Source organism: Oncorhynchus mykiss, chromosome 15 (assembly GCF_013265735.2).
Source record: "Oncorhynchus mykiss isolate Arlee chromosome 15, USDA_OmykA_1.1, whole genome shotgun sequence".
NCBI classification, from domain to species: Eukaryota; Metazoa; Chordata; class Actinopteri; order Salmoniformes; family Salmonidae; genus Oncorhynchus; species Oncorhynchus mykiss.
In genome coordinates this window covers 23483238-23497565 of record NC_048579.1, presented here as the reverse complement: position 1 = coordinate 23497565, position 14328 = coordinate 23483238, and the positions used below count along the sequence as shown (strand labels likewise).

The 14328-nt window shown below is 45.9% G+C and overlaps 1 protein-coding gene across 2 annotated transcripts in view; it reads right to left on the bottom strand.

Annotated features, from left to right (window-relative positions):
• Nucleotides 1-14328, bottom strand: part of prex2 (phosphatidylinositol-3,4,5-trisphosphate-dependent Rac exchange factor 2) — a 200733-nt gene that overhangs the window by 161275 nt on the left and 25130 nt on the right. For both annotated transcript variants that reach the window (XM_036944101.1, XM_036944100.1), the window contains exons 2-5: nucleotides 9740-9811; nucleotides 7349-7471; nucleotides 2292-2396; nucleotides 1-43 (exon numbers count right to left, since the gene is read on the bottom strand). The exon at nucleotides 1-43 is cut by the window's left edge and continues 59 nt beyond it. In XM_036944101.1, the coding sequence (XP_036799996.1) occupies nucleotides 1-43; nucleotides 2292-2396; nucleotides 7349-7471; nucleotides 9740-9811 (343 nt within the window). The remainder of the gene's footprint in view (nucleotides 44-2291; nucleotides 2397-7348; nucleotides 7472-9739; nucleotides 9812-14328) is intronic.

Below are 14328 nucleotides of genomic sequence, written 5' to 3'. Positions count from 1 at the left end.
ATGGAACCTCTGTATTCTTCCTGCCCCCCAGCAACATACAGTTCTAACAGGAGCAAAGGAGACGATGTGGACATAAGTATCAGTCACCTGTTCACCTCCCCTCCGTTTGCCTTCTTTTAAACAATCAACGGGGCCATAGGCCAGGGTTGAGGGGAGGTTACAGGGTAACCTCCAGGGGTTGATGGGAGGTTACGGGGTAACCTCCAGGGGTTGAGGGGAGGTTACGGGGTAAACCTCCAGGGGTTGAGGGGAGGTTACGGGGTAAACCTCCAGGGGTTGAGGGGAGGTTACGGGGTAAACCTCCAGGGGTTGAGGGGAGGTTACGGGGTAAACCTCCAGGGGTTGAGAGGAGGTTAGGGGGTAACCTCCAGGGGTTGAGGGGAGGTTAGGGGGTAACCTCCAGGGGTTGAGGGGAGGTTAGGGGGTAACCTACAGGGGTTGAGGGGAGGTTAGGGGGTAACCTGCAGGGGTTGAGGGGAGGTTAGGGGGTAACCTCCAGGGGTTGAGGGGAGGTTAGGGGGTAACCTCCAGGGGTTGAGAGGAGGTTAGGGGGTAACCTCCAGGGGTTGAGGGGAGGTTAGGGGGTAACCTCCAGGGGTTGAGGGGAGGTTACGGGGTAACCTACAGGGGTTGAGGGGAGGTTAGGGGGTAACCTACAGGGGTTGAGGGGGGGTTGGGGGGGTAACCTCCAGGGGTTGAGGGGGGGGGTTAGGGGGTAACCTCCAGGGGTTGAGGGGAGGTTAGGGGGTAACCTCCAGGGGTTGAGGGGAGGTTAGGGGGTAACCTCCAGGGGTTGAGGGGAGGTTACGGGGTAACCTACAGGGGTTGAGGGGGGGTTGGGGGGTAACCTCCAGGGGTTGAGGGGGGGTTAGGGGGTAACCTGCAGGGGTTGAGGGGGGGTTGGGGGGTAACCTCCAGGGGTTGAGGGGGGGTTGGGGGGTAACCTCCAGGGGTTGAGGGGAGGTTAGGGGGTAACCTCCAGGGGTTAAGGGGAGGTTAGGGGGTAACCTCCAGGGGTTGAGAGGAGGTTAGGAGGTAACCTCCAGGGGTTAAGGGGAGGTTACGGGGTAACCTCCAGGGGTTGAGGGGAGGTTACGGGGTAACCTCCAGGGGTTGAGGGGGGGTTGGGGGGGTAACCTCCAGGGGTTGAGGGGGGGTAACCTCCAGGGGTTGAGGGGGGGTTGGGGGGGTAACCTCCAGGGGTTGAGGGGGGGTTGGGGGGTAACCTCCAGGGGTTGAGGGGAGGTTAGGGGGTAACCTCCAGGGGTTAAGGGGAGGTTAGGGGGTAACCTCCAGGGGTTGAGAGGAGGTTAGGAGGTAACCTCCAGGGGTTAAGGGGAGGTTACGGGGTAACCTCCAGGGGTTGAGGGGAGGTTACGGGGTAACCTCCAGGGGTTGAGGGGGGGTTGGGGGGGTAACCTCCAGGGGTTGAGGGGGGGTTGGGGGGGGTAACCTCCAGGGGTTGAGGGGGGGTTGGGGGGGTAACCTCATTCTCTTTCGTTAATAGTTGTGAAATAGTGTTAAATTACATCCTTCTCACTACATAAAACACTGGACAGGCTTTCAGTCAGTGGGCCCTCCAGTAGGGCAAAGGTTGACTGGAGTTCTGGAGGTTAGGAGGGCAAGCCAAGGCTTTTAAGCCCAGAGTGGACTGGAGGTCAGGGGGGTAACCCAAGTACTATGAGCCCAGGGTTGGATGGAGGTTATGAGGGTAACACGACCCTCACAGGGCTGATGCAAGCAGCCAGGAAGGTCCCGCCGAAGCCAAGACCATAAAACCTCCATTAAATCGCATTCAATTAAGACCACTCTAACCCCGCTGAGACACACACACCCTCTCCCTGCTGGGTTCAAAAACAACGCTCAATCATATAGAGCTCCCCTTCCACTTACAGCCGAGATGTGTGTACTTCTCATATGATCAACTACCAGAAATAGCCCTCTGCAATACCACAACATGACTCTGCAGATGTATGTGGTTGAAACTAATGTGTGTTTTTTTTTTTAGATAGAGTATCTTCCCGAAGGCGGACACTGCAGTAGGTCCCAGGGTTTTTATGGAGCTCTTGTAACAGGAGTGAATGTATGGAGTGATACGGTTGTGAAAGACTGGAGGGGTGAGAAGGAGTAGCATTACATTACCCATAAAGCCCGGAGGGATATGTGTATAGCATGGAGAACAACCTTAAACAGCACACACTGAGTTAAATGAGAGGCCGGAAAGATCACACACACACACACACACACACACACACACACACACACACACACACACACACACGGTTCCTCACCAGTAAGCATGTTCTGACGGTCCTGATTTTGTTGAGTTCCAGCAGCAATCTCTGAGCTTTCTCATGGTTCCCACAGTACTCATCATAGATCTGAAAACCACTCCTCTGGAGAGAGAAAGAGCGAGAGAGACAAAGAGAGAGAGAGAGAGAGAGAGAGAGAGAGAGAAGAAAAAAAAGACAGACAGAGAAAGGGAGTGAGAGAGAGGACATGTTGCCCTATCCTGTCATCTATCTTGAAGCCACATGTATGCGTCGTGACAAACCCCTCTTCCCATGACTTCACATGCTCGTAACACCCCAGTCATTCTCTCTGAGGGATACTGCACAGAGACATGGCCTATAAATCATCATTACTACCGAACAGCACAGTCTACACCTACTCAGATCAAACCTCGATGGGTTCTCATACTAAACCAAAATGAATGGAGGGCCACATCCTAACTTCTGATCAATGCGCATAAATAGATGCCCTATGGCAGCGGTACTCTTACACTACGAGGTCCGGAGCCTGCTGGTTTTCTGTTCTACCTGATTATTCATTGCAAACAAGTAAATCAGTCCTTGATTAGAGGGGAACGACGAAAACATACAGTGGAACTGGCTGCAAGGTCCTGAGTTGAGTTTGCGGCCCCATTGGCATCCTATTGCCTAAATAATCTTCAGATCGACGGCATAAATCAGACTAGAGGTCTTCACGGATCCACCTGTACCCGAATGCCTGAGACCCGGTCCGGGGACCGAGCGGGTCGGGATCCAGAATTCACAATTGTCACTGGTCTCAGGTATGTGTAATTTTAACTGACTTATCACGAAGGGCTCGTACGGATCTGAACGCGACCGCTGCAGCAGAGCGAGAGAGACATTTTATCACTCCTGCTACCGCTCCTGCTTCTCACCAGAGTGGAGTGTGTAGCTTGTTGTTGACCAATCATAAGTCATCAAAGTGGCAGGAGGCTACAGTCATAGAGCCTTTCTCTGTGTGGAGCAAAAGTTAGGAGATATCTAAAAAAATCTAAATGGAAGATGAAATTAAAATGAAAGAATTAAAAAGTTAAAAGGAGAAGGATAGGTTACAACGACCAGGAGCGAACAGGTGGGTGCTACTTAACATGCTGAATGGAGTTGTTGTTATGTGTAAACTGTAGGATGAGAAAGCACACGCACTGCAGCCTCAGTTAGCCTAGCTAGCTAACGTTGGCTAGCTTAACTAGCTTCTGCAGGTTTGATGCAGTCAAGGCAGGTATGATGCAATCATGTTTGATGATAAACAACCTAACTATGACAGCTATTAGTCGACTAAAGCGCGAGTCGGCTTGGTTCCCCAGGCGCCAATGACGTGGATGTCGATAAAGGGAGCCCTCCGCACCCCTCTGATCCAGATGTTAAGTGCGGAAGAAACATTTCAGTTGTACAACTGACTAGGTATCCCTCTTTCCCTTTCCCCTTGATTGCTGTCTCTTGTCTCTCCCTCCCTCCTCCCTGCTCACCCTGTGACTAGCTCACAGCAAGGCCCCTCCCCGCCTGCTAGAGCGGCACCTCTCTCCCTCCATCAGCTCCGGTTAGTAAAAGTAGCTTAAAAAAATATATATTTTCTGCTGCTTCCCTCACCCAGATCGGACCGGGTCTAGATCCAACCAGGTCTATATGGAACGGGTCTAGTTATCTTTGGGTCCATTCGGAAGGGGTCTCTATATAAAGAAAAAAATGTATGCATATCGGGTCCGGGTCAGAAAGCCCCAGGTCCATTTCGGAACGGGTCCAACTTTTTGGACTCGTGAAGAGCTCTTGTGCAGACCTCAAGAAAGGATTCGACCAATGGTGAGGATAGAACCAGCTTTGACAAGCAGGTTGTTAAGACCATGTTGAAATCAAAAACTGTTTTTCATAACTTATTCCATATTGGAACGATTAGAGCTGAGATTCTACTATGAGAACCCACTCCCACTCAGATCCCACCAGGGTTTTCCCCTCAGCTGAAGTAGAGAGAGATTTCACAATTCCTCTCTTTCTAGGAACTCTGTCTTACAGCAAGATACCTCAATCACTGAGGAGAAGGAAAGTGAGTGAGAGAGACAGAGAGAATTTGTCTGGGGCTCGAAGGGGGAGAGAAGTCACCGAACAATGGACAAGGTTTCTTTGAAATAGGTGTAATAAGCTCCAGAGAGAGAACAGACCACAGTAGCCTCCCTGCTGGGTAGTCTGACACAAGATCATCAGCCATGGTCATGTGAGCGACCACAGAGTCATGCAGGTTAGACTCTAAATGACTGGACTTTCACAAAACAGCCATGACGATGATTTCTAAAGACCATTGCTTATACCATTGATACCACATGGGTTGAGTCTGTAATGGCACTCTATTCCCTATATAGAGAGTAGACCCAGAGAGCTCTGGTTAAAAGTGGTGCACTATATAGGGAACAGGGTGCCATTTGGAAGGTACACAAGGTCATAGGGGTGGCAGGTAGCCTAGCATTGGGCCAGTAACCGAAAGGTGGCTGGTTCGAATCCCCAAGCCGACAACGTGAAAAAAATGTGCCGATGTGCCATTGAGCAAGGCGATCAACCCTAATTGCTCCTGTAAGTCGCTCTAATTGAATTAAATGTAAAACAAATACATATTTACAGTTGAAGTTGGAAGTTTACATAGACCTTAGCCAAATACATTTAAACTCAGTTTTTCACAATACCTGACATTTAATCCAAGTACAAATTCCCTATTTTAGGTCCGTTAGGATCACCACTTTATTTTAGGAATGTGAAATGTCAGAATAATAGTCGAGAGAATGATTTATTTCAGCTTTTATTTCTTTCATCACATTCCCAATGGGTCAGAGGTTTACATACACTCAATTAGTGTTTGGTAGCATTGCCTTTAAATTGTTTAACTTGGGTCAAACGTTTTGGGTAGCCTTCCACAAGCTTCCCACAATAAGTTGGGTGAATTTTGTCCCATTCCTCTTGACAGAGCTGGTGTAACTGAGTCAGGTTTGTAGGTCTCCTTGCTCGAACAAGCTTTTTCAATTCTGCCCACAAATTTTCTATAGGATTGAGGTCAGGGCTTTGTGATGGCAACTCCAATACCTTGACTTTGTTGTCCTTAAGCCATTTTGCCTCAACTTTGGAAGTATGCTTGGGGTCATTGTCAATTTGGAAGACCCATTTGCGACCAAGCTTTAACTTATATATCTACATAATTTTCCTCTCTCAAGATGCCATCTAGTTTGTGAAGTGCACCAGTCCTTCCTGCAGCAAAGCACCCTCGCAATATGATGCTGCCACCGTGCTTCACAGTTGGGATGCCACCACCGTGCTTCACAGTTGGGATGGTGTTCTTCGGCTTGCAAGCCTCCCCCTTTCTCCTCCAAACATAACAATGGTCATTATGGCCAAACAGTTCTATTTTTGTTTCATCAGACCAGAGGACATTTCTCCAAAAAGTATAATCTTTGTCCCCATGTACAGTATGGTGGTTGTATGGTGGTTTTGGAGCAGTGGCTTCTTCCTTGCTGAGCAGCATTTCAGGTTATGTCTATATAGGACTTGTTTTACTGTGGATATAGATACTTTTGTACAGGTTTCCTCCAGTATCTTCACAAGGTCCTTTGCTGTTGTTCTGGGATTGATTTGCACTTTTCGCACCAAAGTACATTCATCTCTAGGAGCGGTATGACGGCTGCGTGGTCCCATGGTGTTTATACTTGCGTACTATTGTTTGTACAGATGAATGTGGTACCTTCAGGCGTTAGGAAATTGCTCTCAAGGATGAACCAGACTTGTGGAGGTCTACAATTATTTTTCTGAGGCTGATTTATTTTGATTTTCCCATGATGTCAAGCAAAGAGGCACTGAGTTTGAAGGTAGGCCTTGAAATACATCCGCAGGTACACCTCCAATTGACTCAAATTATGTAAATTAGCCTATCAGAAGCTTCTAAAGCCATGACATAATTTTCTGGAATTTTCCAAGCTGTTTAAAGGCACAGTCAACTTAGTGTATGTAAACTTCTGACCCACAGGAATTGTGATACAGTGAATTATAAGTGAAATAATCTGCCTGTAAACAATTGTTGGAAAAATGACTTGTGTCATGCACAAAGTAGATGTCCTGACCGACTTGCCCGAAACGATAGTTTGTTAACAAGACATTTGTGGAGTAGTTGAAAAACAAGTTTATGACTCCAACCTAAGTGTATGTAAACTTCAGACTTCAACTGTAAATAAATGCAAAAACAGTTTGTCACCTGTTAAAACCCATCCCTGTCATGGTGTCACTTTGAGGAGAACTAGCTTTGAAGAAGACCTGTTACAGGTCCTTCGTAGAATATAGTAACCCACTGAGGAGAGGGTCAACATTCAGACATCTACTCTAGATTTACGGCCTACAGAAACCTAAGATCATATAGTGGTCCATATCCCAGCTCAGCTCAGCATCAAAGAGCTAGGATAAATCTAATCTACGACAGAGGGGCTACATCAGAGCAGTATACGGCCTGCACAGGAGATAGTCGTGTTGAATCTCATCTTATCTTCCTCTCTGGCCTGTACTAACACAGAGAGATTAGCCTACGCTGAAACAATGGGTAATAGGTGCAGTATGTCCCAACTTTTCCCTATGGGCCCTGGTCACCAGTAGTGCACTAGAAAAGAAATAGGATGTCATTTGGGATGCAGGCAGAGAGATTAGCCGACTCGGAGAGAATGGGCCTGGTTAAGACGGGGTTTGAAACTCCTTCGCGTCAACCAGAATAGCTGCCTGCACCCAAGGAACTCTCTAACTTGTTCGAGCTGCGACTCATCTAAAGCACTTTCAATTGTACTGTGATTTAAAAAAAAGACTGATCAACAACATTTCTGAGCTCATCTTAAGCGGCCTCCCAGATGGAATCAGACACAACCCACCGTTCGAGAATCACTGCTCTAGTCAGTGTGAGTACTGTGAGCTGCTGTGGGTAGTGATACAAAAAAAAAATCATACTTTTGTGGTTAGAAAGCACTATTCGGTCTTCATTCCTAGCATGGATTGACAAGAGCGATACGGAGGCCTGCGAGACTCACAAAGTGCAGGAAGCAGCGGCCCACTTCGTGGTGAGCGTGGGGGTCTGGCTGCAGCAGCTCTTCTACCATGGACAGGAAGTTACGGTGCACAGACAGGATTTCCTCCAGGTTAGAGAACAGCACCTAGAGGGGGACAGAATACACTGTAACGCCAGGGGACAGAACACTAACATCTGGAGGGGGCACAAATTCAAAAACATTGACAAAACGTAACCATGGAAACGTTAGGACATGAAACCCTAGCCAAGCAAGGACAAGGAGTGTGTCCAAACAGGTCAACACATACAGTATCCTTTGATCAGTATCCTGCCTTCGTGATCAGCTATCTGCTCATGAACCTGGTAGGCAAGATATTTGGACCATAAAGACACACTCTTTTCAGTCCACTCGTCGTGAGGGAAGACGATTAGGGGAAAATACAACGGTTTAAATATTTTGGGGCACGACAGATGAGAGAGAAAGAGAGCGAGAGAGAACGAGCGCATTTTGCCTGGGGCTCAGAGGGAGACAGAAGTCACAGAACAACGGATGAGGTTTCTTTGAAATAGTCCCAGACTTGACTTCATCTTATAATTCTAGAGTTGAGAGAGGAAATTAGCATTTGTGAAAACACCGGAAAGGGAGACAATTGTTCATGGAGAGACATTTTATATGCTCTGTCATATGGAACGCTGTACTTAGCCTTTATGTGGGATTGTGTTATTTTGTGCTTTCATGTAATTTATGTGGCAATGCTTAAGCACAAAATAATGGTCTGATTGTGGATGGGGAGGGGGGCCTATAGTGCCTGTGGTGGACTGCCCTTAACTTAAGGGGGAAGAGGACTATGCACTCTGTGGGTGCGACAGTATACACCACCCAAGAGACCGAAATTGAAAACCTGTAACTGACATGATTCTTACATCAAGCAGTATATGGAATCATATCTGTATCCGTTCTGTATCTTCTCCACTCTGGAGTGTTCCAGTACAGTAAGGTTCTATGGCAAATTGGAGCGGGACAGCTGTTAGTTAGCAACAACCAAGACATTCTAGAACCCTGACCTCCGTCTGACCTTGTTCCCCCAGACTCCTCCCCTGCCCCCCAGTGTTCTCACAGCGTGTTCCAAAACACAGGACACAGGAACACGTAGGCCGCTCCTACGCCAATGCATGTTTAACTTCCAGAATATGCAAAGCCCACAGAGTGGAGTATGACCCTAAATAGCATTATATTCTCTATATAGTGCACTTTGAGTTGCAAAGGGAGGGTAAGTGTTCTAAATTCATTACAGTACCAGAATGTTGGTATCTCATGCAATCTATCACAGGACATCAAGTGGCCCTATTGGGTATTTCATATTATCACAGGTGTCTGTGACGTCCTTCTGTGTGGCCTAATCGTAAAATATATGAAATAAAAGCAAAAATGTGAAGGACAAAGCTGTAAAACATGATCCTAAACATAAACCGTCAACATAGTGAATACCATTGGTGTTTAATATGAGGGTTTCAGCATGAAATATCCTTTATATTTCTTTACACACATATTTATTTGATGTAAATATGTTTCTGTTGACAATGTTTTGGCGTCACACTGGTGGCAGTTGTGAACACAGTCAATAGTTGGAAGAGTTGCAGAGTTAACTGAAAATAATGCCAGTGTTGATTAGATGCTGTTTTCATGAATTAGGCTATTTTCTCTTGAACCATATGTCCTATCTACTAGAAAATCATAGACAATATGGAGGCATATATATTAAATGAATACTATATATTACTCTTTTTTTAAATGATGTATTCAAAAATAAATTACCAAAGTTAAAACAGATTACCATAGATTATCTGTTAATTAACAAAATGACTGAAGATTCCCGTAACTTTGGTATACTACCGGTAGCTTTACAACCCTAAGAGCACTACTTTTGACCAGAGCCCTGCACCCATATAGGCTCTGGTCAAAAGTAGTGCACGGTAGGGAATAGGATGCCATTTGGGACACATGCAGATAGACAAGGACCATCCCAACAGCGACGCATCCTTTATTGTCCCACTCCCTCACGCAGCCGGAATCATTTATACAAATAGATTACATTTACAGCTGCTTCCTGTATATGCCTGGGCCTTAGTAGCTATTTTTTTTTTCCTCATTCAGAAGAAACGTCTATTTTGGGTTGAAAGAGTCCCTCAAACAAGAGACGTTGAGTTTTATTTGGATTCCGGCTGTAATTTCCGGCCTTTTATTGGATAACGTTATGAAAACAAGGTTTATACTCAGCCACACAGCTAAAAGGACTCATTCTTCTGACATTCCACTCACATTTCTACACAGATCTTGATTACACAGTCATTAAGTAACTACTAGATTAAGTCGTTATGATGTAATCACCAGGCTAAACTAATAAAGACTCACCTTAACGGTTTCCTCTGTGACGTTCTTGTCGATCTTCGTGGCTGCATACTGGTTGAGGCGGTGGAGAAACACCTGAGTAGAAGAGAAAAAAGAAAATATTATTTTTAACTCCCTCCAAGATTAGATTACATTTGGCGCGTGATGGTTTCTTCTTAGAGCTGCCAGTTTAACATCGCACGGTCGCGTCCCAAATGGCACCCTATTCCCTATATAGTGCACTACTTTTGACCAGGGCCCATGTGGGAATAGGGTGTCATTTGGGACACAGGCCAAGGTAGAGAACAGAGTCCCCTTCCCTTCTTGTACTGCTTACAGCTGCAACACTCTGCAGTGTGCCAGTGCAAGTTGCTAACCATCAGAATGGTCACCTGATCCATGTGAAAGCTGATCTTCGCTCTGGAGTAAAAAAAAACCCGCCTGGGCTCACTTCATAAATGCAGTGCATGAACTTTCAAAGGAGGTCACAATCATGATCGCTGGGGGAGGAGGTGGGGAGGTGGGGAGGAGGTGGGGACGGCTATTCAGTGTGAATTGTGATGGATGAGAATGGTTAGGGTTCTGACTTTCTCCAGTTCGCTTAGGATCCTGGTTCCCGAAAGCATTTTCATGCAACGGGTACCAGGCAACTTTAAAGCTTTGGGACGTTTTTTAGGCCCACCAAATGAATTAAAACTATTTCTCAAGCCAGAACCAAGTCTTAAATCACAACCAAGGAAGACTTTGGCATTTGGGAAACACTGCATGCCTTGGGCTGTAGGCTACACTTCAAGTAGAAGGAGACAGACATATAACTACAACAACTCACAAGAAAAGGAAAAAGACAGCCAGTAGGAATAAATAGATTTCTGCCTTCTGTTAAGAGAGGATGTGTTCCAAATGACACCCTATTCCCCTATGGGCCCTGGTAAAAACAAGTGCACTATAAAGCGAACAGGGTGCCGTTTGGGATGATTCCATAAGTGTTGAAAACCCAACACATCAACGATATGGCACACTCAATTAGAGTGATGATAATGTCCTCAAATCACGTCACGAATGCGGCGCGAGCGATGATGAAAGTAAATCCTAGCAAATCATATCTCAAAGAGAAATCTCTTAGTTCAAAAGAAAGGCAGAGGCTTTTCATACTCTCCAGTCTTAACTCCACCCAACGCCATTGTGCGCTCACACATTAAGAATGACTCACGTTTCTCATTCCGCGAGCGCTCATATTGTGCTGTCAAATATGAGTAACTGAGCTCAGCAAGAGGCGAGAAACTTTCCCTGCCATTACATCAGCTGTACAGACATCCATTCCATGTTCCACCATGTGGCCTCTGATTTAACAATATTCTGCCACATATTCCCTGAAAGTCGACTCAAGACACTTTACTGGTAATCAGGACAATGTCATGATGTGTCAAGCCTTCCAAAAACACCTCCATGGGGTATACACTAGTTGCCTGGTTAAAATAACAGACCATGTGGGTCTGTGTGTCAGCCAGGCAAATGGACTAGAGGTTCCATAAACAAAGGAGTGATGATCCTGCTTGTGAGTGCAGTGAGTGAGGGGGGTCTAAGGGGAGAAAGTGAGGGGGGTCAGCGTACAGCCTGCCCTCCGCAGTGACACGTTGACAGGACAGAGGAGGCTGTGTCGGAGAGATGATCCTGCAGTCAGGAGACCCAGGCAGTATCCCACATGACAACCTATTCCCGTTATAGTGCACTACTTTTGACCAGAGCCCTAGGGAATAGGGTGACCTGTTCACTGTGATTATTATTATTTGCCCCTTCTGGTCATTTATGACCATTTGAACATCTTGGCCATGTTCTGTAAAATCTCCACCCGGCACAGACACCCCTTATAGCCTCGTTCCTCTCTAGGTTTCTTCCTAGGTTTTGGCCTTTCTAGGGAGTTTTTACACCTTCTACACCTGCATTGCTTGCTGTTTGGGGTTTTAGGCTGTGTTTCTATACAGCATGCAGGGTTAGGTCTAGGAGGAAAGGTCAGGAGGAGATACAGACAACAGGACACGACCCCCCTTTAATCACCTCATGACTCACACTACCCACACTACCCAGTACTAAAAACTACAACATCCAAAGCAACAACACAGGGAATAGGGTGCCATTTGGGATACAAGCCATATTCTCACACTTAAAGACTGGCAGGTAAAGATACCATGTCCATGAGTCTAGTATGCAGTCTAACTGGACAAACAGTTAGTGCTCGTTAGGGTCCTGTAATGCCGTCTGTCGTTTAGAGGACCATAGACAGCCTGGACAACCTAAAAAGACCACACACACACCACACCGGGCTGCTGTACTACCTGCTGGTGGCCGTCTGTCTGACTGCAGACATTTCCGTGCGATTCTACATGTACAATTGGTTTGCACTCAGTTTGCAAATTACTGCCGGCACTCTGTTTTGAGGTGCGAAGTACTTTCGGCCGGCAAATGCTATTGGTGTGCCTGAGCCGTAAGGGGACGTCCCAAATGGCACCCTATTCCCTATATAGTGCGCTACTACACTACCCTATGGGCCCTGGTAAAAAGAAGTGCACTATATAGGGAGGGAATCGGGTGCTCATTTTGGGGGCAATCTGACTGATAAGACATAACTCATGTAAACAACTTCTGTAGACAAACTTAATGACCATATAAAGCCAAAGCATTTCCTGTTAGAACTGCTCCAACGGAATGTTGATGACACTATCAACACAGACATGCTTTTATAGCTCCTAGACTAGTGGGCAGATGTATGGAGTCTAGTTTGAAACATAGTCCTGACAATGCACTGACGCACCACGGCAAATGTTATTCAATTCAACTGGTTTCAGTCGGCAGTAATTTGCAAACTGAGGTGGGGGGGGGGGTAAGTCTGAAGGGTGGTTTCCCCGACACAGAATCTCCATTTAAAATCTTTTTTTAGTCCAGGATGACTAGACAGTGTGTTCCGGGAAACTGCCCCTGTGTGTTTTTAAGGGTCTTGGTGTCCCACCTACGAAGCAAATTATGGGAGGCACTAAGACTAGGAAGTCTTGCCACTCTTAAACAAACTAAGGGTTAAATTACATAGATTTTAAAGGCCTAGACTTTCAAACACCTCAGCAATTGAAATGGCCGAGTCGACTACGAGACAGCACAGCTCTGCTCTCAGCTCTGCTCTCTACACGAGGAAGAAAGACGAAAACTGCGTCCCAAATAACACCTTATACCCTACATAGTGCACTATTTCTGACCCGGGCTCTGGACAAAAGTAGTGCATTATGTAGGGAATAGGGTGCCATTTGAGACGCAACCTGGATAATTGAATGTGTGCTGGTGGATGGAGATGGAAAGGACTAAATAGTCAGTCTCTTTGTGGAAGCGCTCCTCCACGCTAATTACCATTCTGTAGCTGTCGTCTGGTAGACTCACTGAGGAGAGGCTGACTAGCATTAGCATCTCATTAGCAAGTCTAATGTGTTTGTGTGTGTCTGTGTGTGTGTGTGTGTGGGTCTAATCTGTAGCTACACGCACAAACGTAGTCGTCGTCTACAGGCGATTGCATTCGTCTGACCGGGACGGGAGATGGAGAGATGTTTAGGTGAGAAAGTTCATTTACATCAAGACGAGGTTCCAGGTCATCAAAGTACGACTTAAGAGACAGTCTCGGCTAATTATAAAGCCGAGATATGTTTATTTGTGAGGAAAGGTAGAACCTTTTTACATCTAAAGTGTACATCTTGTCATTAAAGTATGACAGAGAGCGTAATCGTGAAACCTTGTTACTCAGTTTTTTTTGGAGAAGTCTGTAATTATAATTGATACTTTCACTTTATATTCTGTAGACGCTAATTAGGATTTATACACTGCTTCTGGTGGCTTATGTAGAGAGAGAGAGAGATGGTGATGAAACACTGGCAGTACAGATGCTTATCAAACAGCCTATAACTATACAGAAGAAAACATCAAACTTGCTGAGTAGTAGACAATGCAGTTCTAAATCTGATCTCTGCAAGTTAAACAACATCCGAGTGTATCGGGGGGGAAAAAACTACCTCTCTGGTTTAAAATGGCCTACGTGGCATCGATTGTCCAAAACATGTATTCTACTGTCAAAATGTACAACAAATTGTAAATAGGATAATTTCGGAATCAAGTCCGTATCGTCCAAAACAGAGATTTGCAAGATGTTATGAATCTAGGGGACATAACGGTTTCTTGGGTTTGGGTTTATTTCAATCCTGCCCACAGCTGGCAGCACACAACCCGATCGTAATGCCCAACACATGGGTGCGGAACTGATCGTGGTATATTTGGTTTAACTTTGGATCTCCCTATGGGGCAAGTTAGGGACCATCAGTAAATTACACAGCGTACATGGGACAATATTTGTACATTTCAATAGGTCCAAATTTCAATGACTTAAAAACCTCAAACCAACTATAAATTGTGGAAATTCAAATACAAATATTGAAGTATTTAATGAGAAAACTAAAAGGTGTGCAACATGAAAATATTGTCCCATTTACATTGTGTAATGTATTGACGGTCCCTAACTAGCCCCACAGATGGGCTTTCCAAAGCTAAACCAACATTGTCACATTCGCACATCGGCAGATTGA